Source organism: Rattus norvegicus, chromosome 4, assembly GCF_021556685.1.
Source record: "Rattus norvegicus strain SHRSP/BbbUtx chromosome 4, alternate assembly SHRSP_T2T, whole genome shotgun sequence".
Lineage (NCBI taxonomy): Eukaryota > Metazoa > Chordata > Mammalia > Rodentia > Muridae > Rattus > Rattus norvegicus.
Window position 1 is genome coordinate 63,166,529 of NC_141537.1, and position 24,515 is coordinate 63,191,043.

Below are 24,515 nucleotides of genomic sequence, written 5' to 3' on the forward strand. Positions count from 1 at the left end.
TTGGAGATCATGCTCCCAATTTTTATAATTTATAGGAGCCTAATCAACCAAGAAACTAAGTACAAAAGGTAGGTGTGTGTGTGTGTGTGTGTGTGTGTGTGTGTGTACATATATAATTTTATAAAGTAGATTTCAAGTTGCATAACCGATGGTTACAAACCTAGGTTCCCAAGCCAAAGCCTTTGTACTTCACCCCAGATCCTTAGTCGGATCTCTCCATTCTAGGAAATTTTTGCTTTCTGATTTCCAGGTTCACTTTTCCCAGTGAATGCTAGTCAAGTGCTCTGTCACAGAGATAGTGCCCAGCTCATGTTATTTTAAGAAGCCATTTACTGCTAATTTAGGAACTAAAAGCAATAGGAATATGCTGTTTTATTATTCAAAGACTTAAGATGTAAATAGTTGTATAAACTCATGAAAGTACTTGCATAACAATTTGCTGTCATTGAAATGGCTGAAACTCCTTTTTCTGCCAAAGCCACCCCTACTTTGTCACTGAATGGTGATGGGTTATTGTATGTAGAGAGTATTTGTTGTGCCTTTGAACTGTATGTTCCAGATGAACAAAACCTAGAGGTGCAGATGAGATGAGTGAGGAAGGGCAGGTGAGTTGAGAATATGAGCAGGAGTGTGCTGTTCTGTATAGCTGTGGGAAGTGGCAAAAGACAGAGAAGATGCTAGTGGGGAAGCCATGATGGCGAGATGGCTGTCTTGTTACTAGTGAGGGGTGCTCAGACATGCAGGCTGCACAGTGGCAGTTGGTTAATCTACACATGACACTTCCTTCCTCCACTGATTCTCAGCTCTGCCAGTACGCTACTGTTAAGCTTTTATCATATTGACCATTCCAAAATATAACTCACTTTTATTCATCTGTAAATTTGAGAGCTTGTATTCTCTGAGGATATAAAGGCTCTCCCCTTCCTTAATCTTTATGAAAGAGTAATTTACAAATAAAAAGATATATACTGAAAGGGAAAAGTTTAAAATTGCCCCCTAGACAAAAGTTGAAGCTAAAAGTGGGCCCTGGAACTGCCTGTTCCAGGAACTAGCTGATCACAGAAAGAGTAATTACACCAGCTGGTTCAGCTACTTTGTTCCGGAAACTAGCTAACCATAATAGTAGCTGACCATAACAGCAGCTGACCATAGTAGCAGGAACTGGTTAACCATAAAGTTAGATTAAAATCTTAAAGAACAATCATGAGAAACAGGAGGTTCTTCCTTGTGATTCGGTATGGTTTTTCCTTTAAATACCCCTTCTCCCAACCATTCCAGGTCAAACTCCTCTACCCCTGAGTGGGATATGAGTCTTGACCCCAGTGCATTGGTTTCTGTCATCCCTATCAATAAACCTCTTGTTGATTGCATCAAGATCGGTCTCTCATGAGTTCTTGGGGGGTCACGTCATCCCGAGACTTGAGTGAGGGTCTCCCCGCTCCGGGGGTCTTTCAGTACAAATTGTATATAGTTAAGGTGTGCAACCTGATGATTTATACACCTTGAGAAATGATTTCCACAGTAAAGCTAATTGGTATACCTAGCACCTCAGTACTGACATTTGAACCTGAGCTTTAGAGCTTTATAATACTCATGCAGTGTCTAACGAAGAAAGAAATGTGCAGACTCTCTACTGAAGCTTTTGCTCATCATAGTTTTTCCTAAGAGGTTCATTTGCAAGTAAGTCCCTTTGGTTGATTTGAAAACATTTGGATCTGGTTACCTGGCAGTTTCTCCAGTGGGCCAGCCAAATTCAACCATGGCCATTGCCTTCAATGTTGTGTAGTGCTTTGAGATACCATATGGTTTAGTGCACAGTTGCTTCCAGGCAATCACACCTCCTCAAACCTGATGCACAGCACTGTGAAGGCACCTCTTGTGTGTCCCCACATGCCCAAGCTCCAGGGGTCCATTCTGAGTGAATATGCCAGTAGGTGTAGGATCCAGGCCACCTGGGTCCAAGTTCTGGCCTTGCCACTTTCCAGGTGTGTAATCTGGGACACATTACCTCACCTTTCTTTACCTCGGCTTTCTGTTTCATACAGTTAAATATCAGGGCTTTCTTAATTCAGTAAGTTTGCTCATGATCTTTTACTGTCATTCCTAAAATGACAGTTAGTGCTCAGTAAATGCTCAGCAGTATTTCTGTTCCTATGCTTTGTACCTCCTCAACGCTTACAGCTCTCTCCTCCCTTATGCTGAGGGCAGCACCAGAGCTCCCTCTCCCCAAAGGAGGGAAGCACTCCCCTTTTCCTGGAGAGCCAGGGGTAAGGAAGGAGATACTGCGTGTCTCTCACATACAGCATCATGGAGCAGTTAAGGCAGTTACTTGTCAGGACAAGTATCTTGCCACATTTACATAAATGCATAGAGAGTGAGACCTGTGTGAGAGCAGTGGGAAACCTCCTCTATTTCCTAAGATACGTTCTTGCTGCCTCACAGATGAGTGTGCACATGAAATGAGAACTAATGGATTCAGTACAATGCCAAGCAAATGTGTGATTGTGTTCATTAAAGGAAAATTGTCCTACAAAGTGTTTGTGTGTGTGTCTGTGTATCTGTGTGTCTGTGTGTCTGTGTGTGCGCGCGTACACACACATGCGATATGTTTCTAAGGGATGTTTATAAGATTTTACTTTCTGCTTTTTAAAAAAAATCTGTATATATTTGAGGGTGTTTTATTTTGGTTTTCATAAGTTAAGCAACCAAATTGGCCAAGGACACTGGAGTAGTAATGCTTCTATTTAGTGCTTGATTAAAGCAGATGCTTTCTGAACCAGAGCTTCCAGGGACTAAGCCACTACCTAAAGACTATACATGGACTGACCCTGGACTCTGACCTCATAGGTAGCAATGAATATCCTAGTAAGAGCACCAGTGGAAGGGGAAGCCCTGGGTCCTGCTAATACTGAACCCCCAGTAAACTAGATTGTTGGGTGAAGGACCACACCCATAAAAAAGTGGAGGGCGGAGGGGGATGTTTGCCCGGAAACCGGGAAAGGGAATAACACTTGAAATGTATATAAGAAATACTCAAGTTAATAAAAAAAAAAAAAAGAAGAAGATGCTTTCTGTGCGTCAGAATAAGAATAGGATTCCCTTAGCTTTCCTTATTCTCCTGATTGTACTTTGTAAGTTGAGGCAGAGGTCATAGACCTGTGAAGATCTGATCTAATATGCACATATGCACAGTGTGGTGATTTGAATATACTTTGCCCAGGGAGTGGCACTATTAGGTCTTGGCCTTGTTAAAGGATGTATGTCACTGTGGGTGTGGGCTTTGAGACCCTCCTCCTACCTGTCCAGAAGACAATAGACTTCTCCTAGTTGCCTTCAGAACATAATGTACAACCCTCAGCTTCTCCCACGCCATTCCTGCCTGGATGCTGCCAAGCTGCTGCCTTGGTGATAATGGACTAAACCTCTGAACCTGTAAAACAACCCCAATTAAATGTGGGCTTTTATGGGAGTTGCTTTGGTCATAGTGTCTCTTCACAGCAATGAAGGCCCTAACCAAGACACATGGCTTTGGTCTCTCCTTTATATCCTGACTCCACAAAGGTGTTCTGCCCTGTTTTCTGGCAATAGGAGGCCTGGGTACCAACATCCTGGAAAACAGTGGGATGGAGGAAATCTGGGGGTTACTCCGTTTCCTTAAGTCTGTTAGGGACGTGACTACTAATCTGCTTTTCAGCTTCTAACATTCCGTAGTCTTGTTTTCTCATTCCAATTCTTACCTGTTTGTATCTTGGAAAAAAGATCATTTTTATGTCATTTTAGTGGTGTTTGGGAAGAAATTTGATATGTATATTCAGACTCCTCCTTTATCTGGCAGTAAATTAATCCCTTCTGCACACATCTCTTTCCTGCTACCTGTGCCCTGATTTGGAAGACCCTGTACCCACTACCCCTACTGTTGCTGAAGAAGAGCATGTGAAACTGGCCCCCATTTTCCTTCCTGCTCATACTTGGGAAATTCAGCTTTTGTAAGGTGTTCTGCCAAGGATGCCACCTTGCCTGCAGCACTAGTCTAAAGTATTGCCAAGCTCAATGACCTGTGTACATCTCTCTTCTCATCTTCTAGGTGACTAAAACTAGCTTTTCACATCTCGTCAGGTCAAGGTTTTGCCTGATATTTGGTAATTTCAGATACAATGTGTAGAAAGAGCAAAGTTTGATACAGGAAAACCTGAGGGGCACTGCAGACTGCTCCACTGTCCAGCTGCATTCCTCTGAACGCTGAAACGCCTAACTTCATCATTAAGTTGAAGTCTGTGAGGATCAAATGACCAGGAGTATATGGCCCTGCTTTACCTAACCATATACTCTACCTCCTGGTATAGAAGAGTTATAAAAGTAATAGAAGTTTGTCTCCAAATAGGTATAGTGGCATAGGAAAATAATCTTTGTATTTAGGGGGCTGTGACTGAAGGATCACAAGTTACAGGCCAACCTAGGCTTCATTGCATGACCCCATCTAAAATCTTAAAAAGAGAGTGGATAAGTAAGTGAGCAGGTAAGCAGCACAGCTCATATACCACCTGCCCAGCATAATTAAGGCCCTGGGGTCAGCACCACAAAAATAAAGATGCCAAAAGCTAGTCTGGTGTGGAAAGATGGCCCCACTGGTAAAATGCTTCTGCCAAGTGAGAGGACCCGAATTTGGATCCCTGGAAGTCACGTGAAAGAAATCCAGATATGGTAGCACACACCTGTAACCTCAGTGCTGGAGAGGTAGAGATAGGAATATGCCAAAGGCTTGCAGGTCAGCCAGACTAGTCTAACCAGCAGACTCCAGGTTCATCGAGAAAACCTGTCTTTAAAAAAGAAAGGTGGAGAGCAATTGAGGAAGATTAAACATCTTTGACCTCTGACCTTCACATGTATGTACATACACATGCACTTTCACTAACACACACACGCACATGCACATGCACATGCACACACACGCACACACACACGCACACTTGTTCCCGTATTCTTCCATCTTTTCAACACAGTGCTTCCCTGGTGATAGATGCGTAAGTACTAAATGTTTCTTCTAGAAAAAGTGTTAGAGGTTCTTCTTTAGACATCGTTATTCTATTTCTTTATACCCATGCTATAGCATATCAAATATGGCAGCAAGGTCGACTTCCTTCTCTAAACTATAATACTATAGCAGATAATGCCCACTCTCCAGTGTGGGGGCATCAGAGGAACAGAAGCTCTGCACTCAATGAAACTGAAAGGGCTCCTGTCTCTCCTGGCAACCCCTAAGCCAAGTTGAGGCACTGCTGTGCCTCCACTGTGTTACCACGGTGAAAACCGGATCGACTAACTCCGCTGCAGGCCACATCTTGCCACTTGGGTTCTGGAAGCTGGCAAGCTTTTTGACCTAAGGCCCTCTGCAATGTAGAGTTGCCAGTTACAATTATATGTCCAGGTGTTAATTAACAAAACAGTTCATTATTTGGCAGTTTGGAGTAATGATATGGACCTTGCCCTAATCTTTCAGTCCAACATGCATTTGATAAGTGCTTTATACATAAATTCCACATTGCACTGTACTCAGTAAAAACTACAGAAAGAACTGCAGGTCAAAAATATTTTAATGTATCTTCCTTGGTGGACTCATTCTCAAATAAAATCTTAAGCAACAAAAGAAATAGGCAGAATCTTCTCCATTAAGGTTTTTCCCTCTCTCAATGCTAGCAGCAAACCACGGAACAGAGAACAGGACCCCCTTGGGGGGAATTAGAGGAAGTATTGAAAAAGGTGAAGGAGCTTGCAACCCCATAAAAACAACAATGCCAACCAACCAGAGCTTCCAGGGACTAAATCACTACCGAAAGACTATGCATGGACTGACCCAGAGCTCCAGCTGCATATGTAGCAGAGTATAGCCTTGTTGGGGCACCAGTGGAAGAGGAAGCCCTTGGTCCTGCCAAGGTTGGACCCCCCCAGTTCAGGGGAGTATGGGGTGGGGAGTAAGGGGGATGGATCGAGGGAATACCCGTATAGGGGAGAGGGGTGGAAGGAGATGGGGGCTTATGGACAGGAAACCGGGAAGGGGAATAACATTTAAAATGTAAGTAAAGAAATATATCTAATAAAAAATTTTAAAAAATGTTTCCCTCTCACGTATACCTCCCTGCATTTCTTTGTACTCAAGTGATACTCAGACCTCATGAAACAGGTGTTAGGGAAATTCATCAAGTGTGAGCGTCTTGCCTGACTATACTGGTGCTGGACCCCAGCCTTGACTTGGAGAACTTTAATACATTCGACAGACTGTCCACTCTTACTGTCACTAGTTAGTGCTCACGGTTTACTCTGTCTCAGAGCTTGCCATAAAAGTATTCTCAATGCTGTGTTCAATGTTTTGTACAAATTTCCATCATTAAATTTCCCAGTCATATCTTTTCTTTATTTTAGCATTTTGATTCATATAAATATGATGCTTTACGAAGTATCTCAAATCTGCTCTCTATGGTGGTGATGATTAATTTTCGTTGTTTACTTGTTTAAACTAAAAAACTTAAGGGAAGGATATAGCAGAGATTCCTGGAGGGAAGGGAAAGGAAGAAATGATGTACTTACGTTTTAGTTAAAGATTTAAAAACAACAAAGCAAACATAGACCATTAGTGAGGTATAGCTTTGGGCCATCTGCAAGGGTGTTTTCACAGAGAATTAACAAAGGGTTGAAGAACCGCCTGGAATGTGTTCAGCACCATGCCGGGGCTGGATTCTTGACTGGACTCCTTGACTAGATCAAAAGGAAAGAAATGGGAAAGACAGTCAAATGTGGGAATTTCTGGTTTTTGTGGAATTCCTGGTCCACTGAGATGTTGGTGAGCATAGGCTCTCCTTACCATGTCAGCGATGCCCTTCACACCATGAGTGGAAATCAGCCTCTCCCTTAGGTTGGTCCTTGTCAGGTGTTGGGCCACAGCACCACCTAGGAAAGGAACTAGTACAGGGTGTGTTTTAGTCATACCCTGGCTCCCCAAGAACTGGGTCTAAAACTCTCAGAAGTATTGTGAGCTGATTAGTAAAAAAAAAAAAAAAAAGCAATTAATGAAAAATAAAATCACTCACATCAACAGCAATGATAATGAGTGTGAATTAATCAGATGTAATTATTCTACTAGACCATACTAATACCCCTGCTCTTGAAGTTATCTGCGTCTGTTGTGGCTTCAGCCCAGTCACTACCTGTGCTGCTGTGTGTTTTCCCAGGTCTGAGTTCCATGTTGTCACACTGGCTGCTTAAAACCCACCATATTAGAACTGCTTATGTAATCAGGCAGGGAACACATAAGTTAAGGCTCTTCCTTCTCCAGGAAACCCAGCTGTCAGATGCTGTCCCCACTAACCAGCTGTGCTTGTCTCTGCTCCTACCAGTTGCTCAGACTCGAGCCACCCCAGTTACCATTTCTCTTCAAGATATCAAAATTCTCTACCCAAGATAGCTATATCTACCTAACTTTCCTTTGTGCTTCATGTGAGTAACCATTAGGCCCAGATTTTTGCTCTGAATTCATGCTCATGTTCTGATCGGACTCCCTTTCCTTTTGGTCCCCCACAAATCAGCCATTTATTTCTCTGTATCTGCCTCCCATCACTTCTACCAACTGCTTCATAGTCTTTGCCTTGCTGTAGTTAAGATCAAAGGCATTGGAGACAGACTAACTAAATGACTGTTAATCTGACCCCACACTTACTAGTTATCACTTTAGCTTCTTACTGAATCTTTTTAGTCTTAGTCTCATTATCCATATAGATCAGGTGTTAATTATGAGGTATAAATTAATTTTTAAAATGCCTAGAAAAATTTCAACACTACATTAAGCAATATGTGCAAACGTATTTAAATGAAGTAAGTACTTGTAAGCTGGGTGTGATGGCTCATACATACAGCCTCAGCACTAGGAAGCCTAGGACATTAGATCATGAGTTCAAGGCCAGCATGAACCATATTATGAGACTGTCTCAAATAACATGAATAAATAGTTGGCAGTTGCTCCCTGTCCACCAGATTACTGAGTTGTATCAAAGAAGAGGGAAACTTCCTGAGGTTGTAACAGAATAATACCTACTGGGAGCTAGTGGAAAGGTAAATGAAATTAAAAAAAAAAAAAGAGTTGTCATTAGGAATGGAGACAGATAAGAACAAAAAGGGTTAAATTTCAGAATACATCACAAAAATTAAAATCTATAATATGAACTTTAGTATTTTCTTTCAAATATGTGTTCTAGGGAAATAAAGAATATTTTATTTAACCCCCCAACCCCATCTAAGTGTTGAACTCAGAACATCGTGTTTGCTAGGCAAGCTCCAAGCTAGGCTGTGAGCCCAAAAGGAACATTTTTCAAAATGCTTAGAAAATTCCCATTTTGATTTCACCAATTAAATCAATTTTAGTTTTTACTAAAGGGAGAAATTCAGTTGTCACAAATTTAAGGTACTTATTCTAAATCAAATGTGCTTTGCACAAATGCCATGGAGACAGAGTGCAAGATGGGTGTCTGTGTCCATGGAAAGAGCAAGTCCAGGAGCCACAGCACTCATTTGTCTGGCCATCTGGAAGTCTCCAGTGAGCCAGGCTCTTAATTTTACCCTCATTCTTAGGATAAAGGAGAAACAATAAAAGAAGAAAATGGGCTGCCAGGGCATTCTACTTTTCATTTAAAAAATAATTCAAGTGATAACAGGAGCAGGGAGTTTAAAAGAAAAAAAACGAAAGGCCATTATAATGATTTGAATGCTCAGTCTGTATTTTGCTGTGGGTTCTATTGTTCTCAGCTACATGGGAACCATGGTAATTTTATGAATCATTAGAATTTTCTTTCCAAATTATATGTGCATGTTCTCAAAGTGCCTCCTCCTAAGCTCACCACAGTAAAAGGCTGCTGAACAATTTCATTTAATGCATTTGGATTTTGTGCTAATGTTGTATTTTTAAATATTTGTACTTAGCAAACCAAAGACAAAATAACGACAGCTGAGTCTTTGTGCATTTTACGTCTCCTGCTTTTGAAATTCTGAGTCTGTTTCCATTCTCGTCTACAGTCTAGTGAGAAGCCATAGAAATATGAAAACCTAAGTTAGCATCATGGTGGCTTAAAAGCTAATGTTAAAAACAATCAAGAACAATACTTGAACTCTGTGCTCAGGCATATTTCCTATGAGAGACATATTGTCTGCAGAGTTTACTGATTCCTAAAACCTGACTCCTAAGAGAGATGGTGGCTCCCAGACGCCAGTTCAATCCCGAGTGTGAGCCACAGAAAATCATTGAATGAAGGTGAGAGAGATTTAAAGTTAGTTTACTTTCTTGGGCAAAATTATTCTTCCTATTTGGGGCATTAAAACACTTATACTTTTATTTTTTACCATCTTTATTAAATTGGGTATTTCTTATTTACATTTCAAATGTTATTCTCTTTCCCAGTTTCCAGGCCAACATCTCCCTAACCCTTTCCCCTCCCCTTCTTTATGGGTGTTCCCTTCCCCATCCTCCCCCCATTACCGCCCTGCCCCCAACAATCACGTTCACTGGGGGTTCAGTCTTAGCAGGACCAAGGGCTTCCCCTTCCACTGGTGCTCTTACTAGGCTATTCATTGCTGCTTATGCAGTTGGAGCCCAGGGTCAGTCCATGTATAGTCTTTGGGTAGTGGCTTAGTCCCTGGAAGCTCTGGTTGGTTAGCATTGTTGTTCATATGGGGTCTCAAGCCCCTTCAAGCTCTTCCAGTCCTTTCTCTGATTCCTTCAACGGGGGTCCTGTTCTCAGTTCAGTGGTTTGCTGCTGGCATTCGCCTATGTATTTGCTGTATTCTGGCTGTGTCTCTCAGGAGAGATCTACATCCAATTCCTGTCAGCCTACACTTCTTTGCTTCATCGATCTTATCTAGTTTGGTGGCTGTATATGTATGGGCCACACGTGGGGCAGGCTCTGAATGGGTGTTCCTTCGGCCTCTGTTCTAAACTTTGCCTCCCTATCCCCTCCCGAGGTATTCTTGTTCCCCTTTTAAAGAAGGAGTTAAGCATCCACATTTTGGTCATCCTTGAGTTTCATGTGTTCTGTGCATCTAGGGTAATTCAAGTACTTGGGCTAATAGCCACTTATCAATGAGTGCATACCATGTGTGTTTTTCTGTGATTGGGTTACCTCACTCAGGATGATATTTTCCAGTTCCATCCATTTGCCTATGAATTTCATAGAGCCATTGTTTTTGATAGCTAAGTAGTATTCTATTGTGTAGATGTGCCACATTTTCTGTATCCATTCCTCTGTTGAAGGGCATCTGGGTTCTTTCCAGCTTCTGGCTATTATAAAGAAGGCTGCTATGAACATAGTGGAGCACGTGTCTTTGTTATATGTTGGAGCATCTTTTGGGTATATGCCAAAGAGAGGTATAGCTGGTTCCTCAGGTAGTTCAATGTCCAATTTTCTGGGAACCTCTAGACTGATTTCCAGAATGGTTGTACCAGTCTGCAATCCCACCAACAATGGAGGAGTGTGCCTATTTCTCCACATCCTCGCCAGCGTCTGATGTCACCTGAGTTTTTGATCTTAGCCATTCTCACTGGTGTGAGGTGAAATCTCAGGGTTGTTTTGATTTGCATTTCTCTTATGACTAAAGATGTTCAACATTTCTTTAGGTGCTTCTAAGCCATTCAACATTCCTCAGCCGTGAATTCTTTGTTTAGCTCTGAACCCCATTTTTTAATAGGGTTATTTGTCTCCCTGCGGTCTAACTTCGTGAGTTCTTTGTATATTTTGGAAATAAGGCCTCTATCGGTTGTAGGATTGATAAAGATCTTTTCCCAATCTGTTGGTTGCCGTTTTGTCCTAACCACAGTGTCCTTTGCCTTACAGAAGCTTTGCAGTTTTATGAGAGACCATTTGTCGATTCTTGATCTTAGAGCATAAGCCATTGGTGTTTTGTTCAGGAAATTTTCTCCAGTGCCCATGTGTTTGAGATTCTTCCCCACTTTTTTATTCTATTAGTTTGAGTGTATCTGGTTTGATGTGGGGTCCTTGATCCACTTGGACTTAAGTTTTGTACAGGGTGATAAACATGGATCGATCTGCATTCTTCGACATGTTGACCTCCAGTTGAACCAGCACCATTTGCTGAAAATGCTATCTTTTTTCCATTGGATGGTTTTGGCTTCTTTGTCAAAAATCAAGTGACCATAGGTGTGTGGTTTCATTTCTCGATCTTCAATTCTATTCCACTGATCTACCTGCCTGTCTCTGTACCAATACCATACAGTTTTTATCACTGTTGCTCTGTAATACTGCTTGAGTTCAGGGATAGTGATTTCCCCAGAAGTCCTTTTATTGTTGAGGATAGCTTTAGCTATCCTGGGTTTTTTGCTATTCCAGATGAATTTGCAAATTGTTTTGTCTAACTCTATGAAGAATTGGATTGGAATTTTGATGGGGATTGCATTGAATCTGTAGATCACTTTTGGTTAAATGGCCATTTTTATTATAATAATCCTGCCAATCCATGAGCATGGGAGATCTTTCCATTTTTTGAGATCTTCAATTTTTTTCTTCAGAGGCTTGAAGTTCTTATCATATAGATCTTTCACTTGCTTGGTTAAAGTCACACCGAGATATTTTTATATTATTTGGGTCTACACTTGTACCTTCAGTGATATTATAGATTTTTATGTTTTCTCTTTACTTAATAAAATAAAAAAAATTAGATCTCTGCTTGTCTGCCTTTTTCTTTCTGATTAGTGAAATCGCACTGTCTAGGAAGCATTGTACATTCTAAGTATTGGCTACATCTGTCCCAGGGGTGTAGGTGTTTCCTGTGTGAAGACTGTCTTAGAAGGAAGGACTTCAAAGCCTCAATATTCTGGGCTTTAGCCACTTACTGTTCTTGTGCATGGTAGGAAAGCTGCCTCCCTGGGCAGTGTGTAGGTGGTTCTATTCCTGTTCTTTTCACAGGAGCTTTGGCAGGATATCCTGGAGTTTATTTCATTGGAATGCATCGTGGGGATCTCCAAGCTCATTTTCAGTCCATATCCTCACAAATAATGTGCTCCAGACTAAAGCATAACAGAAACGTGAATGACTTGGGCTCAAAACTTAGAAGGTGACCTAAGAGCGATGTTTCTGTTACCATGGGTGGCTGGAGGTGTCATCCTGTGTCATGAAGAATACCCATTCCTTGCAAATGAGAAAAGGGACGAAAACTCACTCACCTCTCCCAAGTCAGTGAACAGGAACATCACGATGGAGCTCTCCTTGTTGGCTAGTCTTTTGGTTTGGGGGTGCTGACAACACATTCTGACTTGTCCAATGTGGAAAAGTCAGGTAGTATAGTTAAGTTTGTTCCTACAGTGAGCTAGAAGGCTGGGTTACCACTGCCAGAATTTTTTTTTTTTAAATGAGAAGCAACTTTGAAGTCATCAGTCCTCAAATGTTTTCACTCCTAGTTTAGAGCATATTTGGGTTGTGTGGTCTCCCCTTGAACAAATTTCCCCTTGCATGTGTAGATGATTGCACACTTGCTCACATGCTCTCTCTCCTGAACAGGTCCATATGTTCCCTTTTTACTGGAAGCCAAGCTTCCAGTTCCTTCCCCTCCTCAGAGGGCTCCAGATCTCACCTCAGAGGTACCTGAGTAACCCAGGCTGAAAGAATTTGTAGTGAAGCTTGTCAGCATAATTGATTATTATATGGTATGAGCCACCAAAGACAAGTGAGCCTGCACAGTGTGGAACAAATTTGTATGTAGTACGCATCTCCCATTGGGTCCACCCTGTCTTCCTCCTCTGACATGTTGATTTATATATTTGCAGCTCTTCCCTAATGAATCATGTCCCGTTGTAAGTCACTGGAACCCCCTGCTGAGCACCCTGCCTCTGCTAACACAGGAACAATAAAAAATCTGCTCTGAATGCTTGGTTCTGCTGGTTGGCCCTAACAGAAATGGTTGAGGATGTCTAATCTTTAAAAGGACAAAAATCACATAAAATGTTTGAGTAGTATTGCTACCTTAAGGAACACGCTCTTGTGACTGCAGATGCTTTGCCTCATGATGGAGTCTAGTCAGAGTGGCTTGAGAAGGGAAGAAATGTAAAGAAATAAAAGCATGTCCCCGCACCTTGGTGGCAGCCTGACATGCTGGCATCCTCTGCAAACCTTCTAACCGTAAAGTGCTTTGAGTGTGAGACTTGCTATAAAATGGGAAGCTAATGACTGTTCTACTTTCTCACAATCTGTTAGATCTCACATGATGTATTTACAGTGTTGAGTGCTCTTGGGAACAGGAAGAGTAGTGTTAGAAAATGCTGGGTTACGGTGATAACAGTGCATGGGAAATTATGCTAAGACCCAATTTGAAGAAATTTTAATCCTGTGCCCTTCCAGTCTGTCTTTCCATCGTAGGTGTCAGTTCCTGATAAATTAAAAGGCCAGAGTTTGGGGAAAATAAAAAGAGAGAAGAAGGCTTAAGAGAGGACTTGAGCTATCCATGAGTAGACCCTTGGCTACTGACATTGAAGGTCCATGCCTCCAGAAGGCTGGCCAAACAGAACATCGGACTGATCAGCCTTCCTTTCTATCCTGTGTACCTAGTTGCATACGTCACATGTTCCTTCATAGCATGTTTCCAGCCACTATCTCTCTTCCCTCTCTTTACCCCGTGTTTGTAGCTTTCTGAAAACCTGGCTTCACCAAATCCATAACTATAACAATTATAAAGGTTGTATAAACCCTCCGCAAGCATCCATCAATCATCTTGACCTTGCTGAACATTGCACTGTAGACTACCAAAGACATTAGCCCACCATTTACAGTACAGCAGAAGCAACAAAAACAGTTATTTGAAGATGGGCCGTGTATTTAGACTGTTTAATTTCAAATACTATTACTTTGTATTTGTGTTTGTGCACCTTGTAGAACCTGGACCCTCAGTTTATTTCATCTGTAAATGGAATGTTAGCATGTACCTTGTTGATGCCTAGATAAGATTAACATGAGTTAAATAAGATAATGCATGTAAAATGTGTAGAGTTCACAATAATCTTATGGTTTGTTTCAAAATTTTCTTTAAAAGTTAAACCTCCAAAAGATAGGAAATCCATGTGCCTGTGTGCGTGTACTGTGGCACGGCTACAGCATAGTGTTGTAGTGGTGCCTGGTGCATAACTGACACCATCTCAGTGAGTACTGGATGGTGAAACATAGTTTGTTATCTTACAATCCCTATTTACCTTAGCATAAATTGTATTTACGTTTGTAGTTGTTTCCATAATAAGAGAAAGGAATAGTAGTTTTGGGCACTTGAGAATTGTAAGGGTCAGCATTTGTCTTTCAGGATCTCTCTGTTCTCTATAAATGTGTCTAGACAGTTCCTTTCAAGTCTTTTTGCTTTTTTTACTGCTGCTTTATTTTTTCATTTTGAATAAATTAGCTTTTAAAACTTCAGTATTTGTTATGTTAAGAAACAAGGGAACTTTCAAAATGTATTTATTTCCATTGTAGAATGTGGAATATTTAGCCCTTTGGGCAGAATATTTAGCAATACACAGCTGTGAAGGACAGCTCTAAAAGACACTGCCAACTGGCTGGAGGAAACCTCTAGGTTCTTCTTTCTCCTGTGAGGGCCTAGAGTAATGGCCTTGTTGTTTACAGGCCAGTGTTCTTGCTAATCCTCTTCCTTGGCCCTTTTTCCTTACCTCGAGGTTTTTGTTTTGTTTTGCTTTTGGTGTTATTTTGGTGTTTTGTTTTGTTTGAAGTGAAAATGAAAATGCTGGTGCAGAACATGTTTTGTTACAATGATATTTTACCAATGATCTTCGCCAAGTATAAAATACTTCAACAGCGTGGGAAGTCTAAGCTAATAGCAGTGGCCAAGGTTGACCTGTTGTCATCTCATAAAAGGAAGAGTTCATCTAAAGTTAATAATCAAGAGGCCTCAGGGTGTTACTTGAAGGGAAGGGGAATAAAACTTAAGTATCTCATAGTGACTATTATTCTTCTTGACAGAGAAATCAAGATTGGTCAGCAGCTTCTGCTATACTACTCCCCTACATATCATTGAACAAAATAAAATTATATCGATATACAAGAATAATGGAATGTGATCTGCTGCTATTTTCTCAAAAACAATTACTAATATAAAACTTTGTATTTCACTTTCCTATGCTGCCTTCTCACTTTAATCATGAAGTCAAGGTCATGGCACAGATTTAAATTATTCCAAATACATGATCAGTTTTCCATATGCTTTCAAAGCTGAATCTATGGCCTCTTCTGTTCATCTCAGATGAATTTATTTACAACAACCATAGCATACTTATAGCATTGCACTTCCACACTCCGGGACAGTTGCATTTGAGAAACATCCACTCTGGAAATACTAAAAGTCAAACAAGAAATTAGAAATAGCATCTGTAATTAAGGAATTATGTTTTGAAAATCCAGTTCCAGATAGTCCCAGAGCACATTATTCATCAGAACAAGTCTCCCTAAAAGGTAAGAAGGAATCAAGCTCAGGTCACTGGACTGAGCCATCTCACTGTCTCATTCTCCAAGGTTTTAATGAGCAAATAAGCTGTGTAATTACTTACATGAATTCTAAAGACATCTGGTATTTTTCTGATTCCCCAGAATTGTATATCTTTTTTTCCGAGACAGTTATAAATCCTGCTTAATTCTTTGGGCTGATGAAGGAGCTTCAGAACGCTTCTCTGTCTACACCACACCTTCCGCCTTTCTGAGAAGTGGAACTTTTTGAAGGCCACTTTCTACATTTGAAGTAGGTCATCAGGTGATTAGAACATCAAATTGGATTCATTTGCTGCATCTTGTTTTTGGAAAAGAGATTTCAAAATATCTAGTCCTCTATACATATATACTTGATAAAAGATTTGGCTTCTGGCCGCCTCTCAGCCTGCTCTTTTGACACTTCCACTCTCCCTTCTTCCTTCTTCCCCATCTTAAAGGACCACTCAGATTCTTAAATCCAATTTTAGTTCATGTGCCCATTGTTTTGCTAACCTAAAGGTCTTTTCTAGTATTCTTGTTCAGCCTATAAAAATTGTTATTTTGGCACTCAATTCAGTTGCAAATTCTTCTTTCTTAACACTGTCCACCCATCTGCCCCAGTACCATTAACTTTTTCAATACCTCTGCTATATTTCAGATAAACTTACTTGTTCATCCATAATTGCTAGTAGGCAGGAATCCTGTCCTTTTTTTTTTTTTTTGGTGTGGGTGGGGGCTAACTGTTCAGTTAATTCAGTGTTACACACAGAAAAGATAGTTTTCTACTTAATGAATTAGTTAAGTTTCCTTGATCTTCTCTAGACAGCTCTTACCTGGTGGTCAGCACTAACAATTTCAGTAATTGTGTTGTATCTTCACATTTAAAACCACAAAAGGCATTAAAACAGGACATCAAGAAAGGTATGGGGAGGGGTGGACCAAGCGTAGAACTTTCTGAAGGAGTGCCTGTTTGTTTATGCAGTGAGTGGATAGAATAGTTTAAAACTGAAGTTTACCATCTGCCCATGTACCACCAAGCAGATTTCTTTTTCGATAACCCCACCTACACACACACACACACACACACACACACACACACACACACACACACACACTTGTCTACTACAAATAGCTTCCATCCTGTCACTACTGATGGCCTTTAATCCCGAGCGTCTCCCCATGGAATCAGATTCTAACACTCTTCCGTAACTGCAGTTTCTCTGTGCTCTTCATCCCTAGGCTGTTCAAGTGGACTACTAGTCTCCTACTTCCTTTACCTTGCTCTGCTCTGCAGCATCTCATTGTATTACGGTTTTCCTTTTCATTCCTCTTTGAATGGTCGATTTCTTGTTGGTCATTTCCTGGTTTTGCTGTAGGTAGACGATGTATACTGAGAATACATTGTCAGTTACCTGCTTGTTGTCTTCCTTCCTCAGTGAGGTTCGGAAAGGAATTATATCCCTGTCGTTAAGGAGTATACTGGGCACCTTTTGTGTGTCAGATCCTGTCTCTTCTCAGAAATCTTATGGACTGTTGCGAGAGCACTTAAAAGCATGGGAATGTTATAGAAAACAAATCTAAGATGTTCTGGGTGTTTTTAAACAGGAAGTCCTCCTTCCCCTCTCAATGTGGACTTAGGAAGAATCTTCCAACATGAAAGGGACAATGTCTTCCCTCGTGTTTGAAAGATAAGAAAATGTTTTCCAGGCAAAGGGAACAAAGGACAGAGCATTTTAGACAATAATAAGCCTCTGAAGTAGTCATGGTGATTGAAAGGAGTCCAACATTGCTGAACCTTACAGACTGGGGGTGCGGGGGTGTAGGAAGCCGCCATGCAAAGGGCCTTTTGGGTTGTCTGAAGAACATCTGCTAGCCCAAAAGAGAGTTTGAAGGCAGTGAGAAACATGATCAAATATAGCTTAAAACTGTTTCCTATTTTGTTAAATTTCACATTGTAAAGGCTAGTCATCTTAAGTACAAAGAATACTGCTTGTATTCATGCAGTAGCTACCCGTTCCAAATATATCCAGTACTTAAAAGATTCTCAGCTTCCTGATCACAGTCCTTGAAGGGAGACTACTATCCTAACTGATCTCATCAATGATTATTCATATGGGGGTATGTGTGGGGGTGTGGTTTCGGTTTTGCTCCACCCTTCTGAAAGTACTCTGTATTACCTCATTGAATACAATTTATAAATAACCTACATTGTGTTGTATATTCAGGCCCAGTGTTAGTGATAAGAGGGAATGGTCACTGGATTTTTTTTAACTACAGTCTAATGGATGAGACAGCCAAGTGAATTAGTGATTATCAGAGTCCACAGAAAAGGACACTGAACATGTGTCAATTGACACATGTGTCAATGCATAAAGAAAGGGATTCATGTCATAGGAAGAGTATTATAGACAGAAAGAAGATATAGGGGGCATGAAGGGGTTAGCTGGATATAAGCATGAGATGACTGGTAACTTAGGACAGTTAAGTAAGGGATTGCATGGAACTGGAGAGAAGCCTAGGGAAGCCAAAACTAAGCAGGTTTGTATTATAGGATGAGAAAAGAAGCCCCAAATTCTCCCTCTGCATGTCCAAGCATGTCATGAAGCCTACTTGCTGTAGAAAATGTGCCTACAAATACATTTTCAGCAAATGTAAAGGGGTGGTCTATGATAAATGGTTTTATGTTTTGACTTTTTTTTAAGTCCATTAATTAGAATAAAGATAGCCTATGACCGTTATTTCCCGAAGATTCATTGTAGCATTAATATATATGAAGGCTTTCAAGTCTCCCAGTATAGAAACAATTTCATATCACTTTCCAAAGCATGTGAGCATGGAGCCAACTTTCTATGATAGTAATATTTATATTTATATTTATTTTATGAAGCCCAATTTTGGCAAACAGTGGTCTGGGTCTCAAAAACCAAAACAAAAGCAATGCTCTCCATTCGTAAGTTTTATTTCTGTATCTGTGCATTGATTAGGTTCAACTCTAAGATCACCCTCACGTGGGCACAGGTTCTACTAATGAGTTACACCTAAACTGTACGTGAATTACTTTTAGTGCAGAACCAACCAGCTGGTTCTTATCCACCCACTGGCAGTTCAGGTGCTCCTGTATCCCTGCCATCAACTCAGTTGCTTATGCTTCCTAGCAGCTTTCCATTGCATTCTCGGCCTGGGGATTTTTTAACCCCTTGCTTTTGCCATGCCCAGGCTTCATTACCTACTAATAGGTTGTAAGAACTGTGAACTTAGCTGTTTCTAAACAAATATAAATGATTTATAAATGTGTTGAATAGCAATTATAATGAATAAAGTCACCTTTCCTTATTATGAAGCCCTTATACTCACATTGACAAACTTCCAAATTAATACCGCACTAGTAAAGCAGTGGCGATGCTTAAAGAAAAGAAATGCTTAAAGAAAACAAATAAAACCAGGATCGACCTTGTTGAAATTTAATGTTTCCAGCATTTATCTGTCAGAACCACTGATTTGGAAATTGTTGTAACTTCTTGAAAAAGGTAGACCTTTTTCCCCCATAAAAATTCCCATCATTTTGCAGAGTGCAGTTTCATTTTCCTTGAAGAGAATGTAGTGATTGATTATCCAGAGTGCTGTGGTGACAAGGTAAACCAACCAAATAGCTCGGAAATTGTATGTAATCATATAGCATCACATAGGGGCCATGTCGAGCACAGCCATTGGAATTAAATTGTGCATTTCTCGTTAGTCCCTACTGGTATTTCCTGCTCACCTCCAAAAACTATTCAGTCATCCTTTCTCCTCCAAACTCTTTGTCAGTTCCATTCTTATTGCCCAAAAGCACTGCAGTAGATATAGAACAAACCTCCCTCACCCAAAGAGATTGCAAGCTGCAGGTGGCTGTTTCCCACATCCCGTGCCTATGTGACTTTCAGTGAGAAGATTTCACATTTCCTGTGCAAGCATTCTCTTATTAGTTCTGAAGATGCTGCCGTGGGATGAGCTAGTGGGAGGAAGGATGGGAGGTGAACAAGAGGAAAAGGGGCACGCCAGTTGCCTCTGAGAAGCTGGTAATCTAGCTGTGAAGGCCAGACACACCTGCAAAAGCTTGAGAAGAGTTGCACACTGCTAACTCAGCCAGTGTCACAGTACCAATGCACAGATTGAATGCATGAGTCATGTGGGCCAATAAAGGAGCAATCAAATTATCCTTGCTATTAGTGGACTAAATTGAGTCATAGCAAAGGAAGGGGCTACCCAAGCTACCCGAAGCTGATTATCAATCGTGTAATTGAGGATAGAACCAGGCCCTTTCTCCTAATGATAGAGTAAGCTCCTCATGTTCGTCTTACAGTGCTTTAGAATTGAAGCAGGCTTTGTGAGGATTGCCGAGCTCCTCTCTGCGTTATTAATTGCTGTCCACATTTTGTAGCATATCCTGTGTTCTGAATTGGGATGAGGATTTTAGATGCTTAACGCAGGGACATGTAGCCGGGCAGAATCAATTCCTGTCAGTCACACACAAATACAGAGGAATGGGATTATAGATCAGGGTGAAGCTGCAGTGCTTTAATCTCAAAATCAATACAGAAAAGGAAGTTGAACTTGTGAGGATTCTATAGAGACTGTAATTTGGTTTCCTATGAGGTTTGCCTTACATAATACAATGTTCCTTTCTTCTCTCCTTCTAATTATTTCAGTAGGAATGGGAAGGGGAGGGGAAGGCATAGGAGACAGAAGCTCTTCCACCAAATCATCTGAAATAAGCATACCACTGTAGCTCATACTTCAAGATAATCCCCCATTGTATTGGCTTTTATCTGATCTTTTCATTTTCAGGGAAAATTTATCTAAAATCCTGTCTCCATAGTGTATCTTTAAGCATAATAAAATGCTTCTTTGATTCTTTCCTAGGCCACCATGAGACTGTAAAAAGTATTTTTAATGTTTACTTTTATGACTAACTGCTGTAGCCTGTGTGATTTTATTTTAATAAATATATAACAAACTCTTTATTGACCAAAGGATTCCAGGCTGCTAGACATTCGATTAATATTTACTTCAGTGTGATTCTGCTCCTGTTGCAAGTTGTGAAATAATGGTTTAAAACACTGAGCCTTTTCTCAAAGATTTAGGACTTATTGAATGTTCCTCTTTTCAGACCTAACACTAGCTTGCTGCACCGTGCTCTCGCTTCAAGATGGTTTTAGGATTGTTAACTTTGGAAGTTCTTTGGTTCAATTTTAAAGTCATAGTCTATATGTGCCCTTCTTCACCTATGCTGACAACAGTGCCATCATTTGGTTCTGGACTCGCCCTCAAGAGCCTTCCTGTGAAAAGAGCTATTGGAGGCTGCTGACAGCTGTACGAGTCAGGTAGAATGGTGTTTGCAGGAGACTGTAGAGCCCACAACAACCTCTCTTCTTAGGCTCCAGCCATGCCTTGAGCAGTTTAGTTTCACCATGAGATTCCACCATGGTGTGCAACCTCAGCACATGCCAGAATCAACCCAGCCAGTAAGTTATGGATGGACATCTCCAAAGTGAGCAAAAGCAGCCTTCCTCTCTGGAAGTTGTCTATCTCCTTCAGTTGTCATGGTAATAGAAATAAATGAGAAGCACAATGAACTCATGGAAAAATGATGGAGTGTGGTCAGAACTCAGGACCAGTATTAAAGCAGAATGGAAGGAAAAATGAGCAGAGCCTAGGGCCCTTGCTTTCCTGTCTCCTCAGCCTGTTTGCTCTGCTTTTCATGGACAGTCATTACAGGGGTGCTGAAAGGGTTAACTAAGCTTAAAGCAAGTGAAGTGCTAGTGTTGTGCCCTGTACTTGTAAGAACCCTGGAAACACTCATGATAACCTGAGTACTATGTGACTTTCAAATGATACAACACATGCTACAAACACCCTGCAAGCTGTAAGGCATGACCCAAATGTTCCTTGTTGTTATTAATACTGTGGTAGCTTTGAAGTGTAAAATAAATCATAGAAGCCTTTTTCTTTTCATTGCCTCTAGGAGATCTTTACTCAAGTAGTAATGAATCCCGAAGGTGATAAATAAGGTGCCTATTCACTATGAACAGTCTTTCTTAAAACCAAAAAAAAAAAAAAAAAGGTTCCAGTCATGGTAACAGGAGCCTGTAATCCCAGAGCATGGGAAATAAAGGTAGGAAGGTCATTAATTTAAGCCATTCTGGGCTGTCTCATAAGTTCAATGCCTACATGAGCTACATAGCAAAACTCAGTCTCAAAATCAGCAAGGAATAGGAATGTTGTTCAGGGAGGCAGTGCAAAATTCTGTTTTCCATCCCCAGCACCACTTTTTAAAAAGAATGAAAAACCATATACAGAGATATCGATAGATCCCATGAACAAAATCTTATGAAAATCCCTACCCTGTGCCATTTCTGAGAAAATGCCTTTCAGGTCTTTGAAAGACTAGCTCTGTGTGAAGTACTTTTTTCATTGTTGATTTTAATCCATATGTTTAGGTGCCACAAACCCTCAGGAAGGCCAGATGCTGTCACATCCTTCCAGTTGTGCTTGCTTCTCCTGTACGTTATTTCTAAATAGAAATCTCATGATTTCCGTGTCTTCTCCTTTTATTCATTTCCAGAGCACCATCATCGTGGAGAAGACAGTACAAGACCTCATGAACCTGATGCATGACTTGAGTGCATATTCAGATCAGTTCCTCAACATGGTGTGTGTGAAGCTACAGGAATACAAGGACACATGCTCCACAGCCTACAGGTAGGCGCTAGTGGGAATGCTGACTCAGGGTGGAGCTTGGTAGTGGCTCAGCCTGGCAACACTGCCTTTCTTGCCTATCCCTGAGTTTGTCAAAGGGCATGACAACAAAGGGCACCATAGAGATGGTATCTTAGGTCCTTACACAGTTGCACTGGCAAAGAGAATGAAGGGAGCAAAGGCAGACATTTAAGATGGCCATGATGGCTCAGCTCAGGGGTCAACTCTGATTTCCATCGGAACCTAGAAGTACAAGATGTGTCTTCCTCAAGGAAACTTCAGGTCTTAACTAGTCCACTTGGTGAGTAAAAAGATCCTGATAACATAGTGATTTAAAACTCTTAATGCTCTATCCTACAAAGTTTTTCTCACTCTTCCAAACATATTCCTACTGACATTGATCTGAACCCTACCTACTGTCAGAAAAGGACAATTACACCTGGTATTAGCATCAGTTGAAGGGAGAAAAACTCTTGTGTGAACTTGAAACCTGTTAGACCTCAGATCTCTTTTTTCTGGGTTCAACGAATCATCTGGAGCTCATGGCAAGATTATAGCACTTCACACAGAAAACTAATAATAGGAACAAATTGCAGCCTGGTTGGCAAGGCTTGAAACAATTGCAAAAAAGAGAGAATTAAAATAAAATGCTAAAGTATATGGGACATGTAATTAAGGATGGGGAGGGCCAGTACAATCCGTAGTCATAATCTGTGTGAAATCCCACAGAAAAGTGATTACAGACAGGTATAATTTTGCAGAAGGTGATATATGTTCTGGACAGATGACATTCATGGAAGTGGAGAGAATCATCAAGGCATTGCAATAGAGGAAAGGGCACACCAACCCAGTGGCCTGGTACTGGGAGGAGACAATAAGAATTGCCCAAGCAGGAAGTCATAGGTGATAATGTTACCTAGGAAGAGGGACACTGACCAACAAAGGGTATGAGACAACAAGATTTCGACATGTAGATATTCTGAGAGTTCTACAAAAATAAGGAAAACAGTAGTCTGAAAGAGCGATTTCACTCCCGTGAATGCAAGCCTCCTCACCCCAACAGGAAGTATAAAAAGCCCTTATCCACATTGAGTTGTGCTCCCAACTATATTTACTCTTTGTATTCGTCAAAATCAACATGTTAGATTCAAATCATATACTAATAATATTTTTATATCAATACAGACCAAATAATCATCATGGTAATCCAGAAATATTAAAATATATTCTTGTGGTAACAAAATGTAAATTTTAATTTTAAAACAAGTGTATACAAATTTGCTTTGCCAAAAATTACAACCTAATAAGCAAATGTTTCAAGCATAAAAATGTACTCCATACAATAAAACTTAGTGAAGAAATAAAATACAAATAGTATTCAAAATAGGGGAAAAATAAGATCCATAAACGGAGCTTTTAGTATCTTTATAAATATCTAGTGGAAGTTTTCAAATCCATGTGAGATTGAGATTCCGTTAAGTACATTTTTTATTAGATATTTTATTAATTTACATTTCAAATGTTATCCCCTTTCCTGGTCCCGGCCCCCAAAACACCCTATCTCATCCCTCCCACCCTGCTTCTATGAGGGTGCTCCCCCACCCACCCTCTCCTGCCTTACTGTCCTGGCATTCCCCTACACGGGGCAGCCAGCTTTCACATGATCAAGGGCCTCTTCTCCCATTGAAGCCAGACAAGGCCATCCTCTGTTACATAATGCAACTGGAGCCATGGGTCTGTCCATGTGTACTCTGTGGTTGATGGTTTGGTCCCTGGAAGCTCTGGGGGTTCTGGTTGGTCAATATTGTTGTTCTTCAATGGGGTCGCAAACCCCTTCAGCTCCTTCAGTCCTTTCTCTAGCTCCTCCATTGGGGTTCCAGTGCTCAGTCCAATGTTTGGCTGCCAACATCCCCCTGTATTTGTCAGGCTCTGGCAGAGCCTCTTAGTAGACAGCTATATTAGGTTCCTGTCAGCATGCACTTCTTAGCATCATCAGTAGTGACTGGGGATGGTGTCTGCATATGGGATGGATCCCCAGGTGGGGCAATCTCTGGATGGCCTTTCCTTCAGTCTCTCCTCCACACTTTCTCTCCATATTTCCTTTAGATAAGAACAATTCTGGGTTAAAAAATTGGAGATGAGTGGGTGACCCCATCCCCCAAGTGGGGACCTTGCCTAACCTCTGGATATGGTCTCTAAAGGTTCTCCCTGCCCTTTCATGGCATTTCAGCTAATCTCATCCTCATTGAGTACTGGAGGCCTCTTGCTTTC

The 24,515-nt window shown here is 40.9% G+C and overlaps 1 protein-coding gene across 1 annotated transcript in view; it reads left to right on the plus strand.

Annotated features, from left to right (window-relative positions):
* Positions 1-24,515, plus strand: part of Exoc4 (exocyst complex component 4) — a 770,091-nt gene that overhangs the window by 576,278 nt on the left and 169,298 nt on the right. The window contains 1 exon segment of the mRNA NM_053875.2: positions 22,111-22,247. Coding sequence (NP_446327.2) covers positions 22,111-22,247 — 137 coding nt within the window.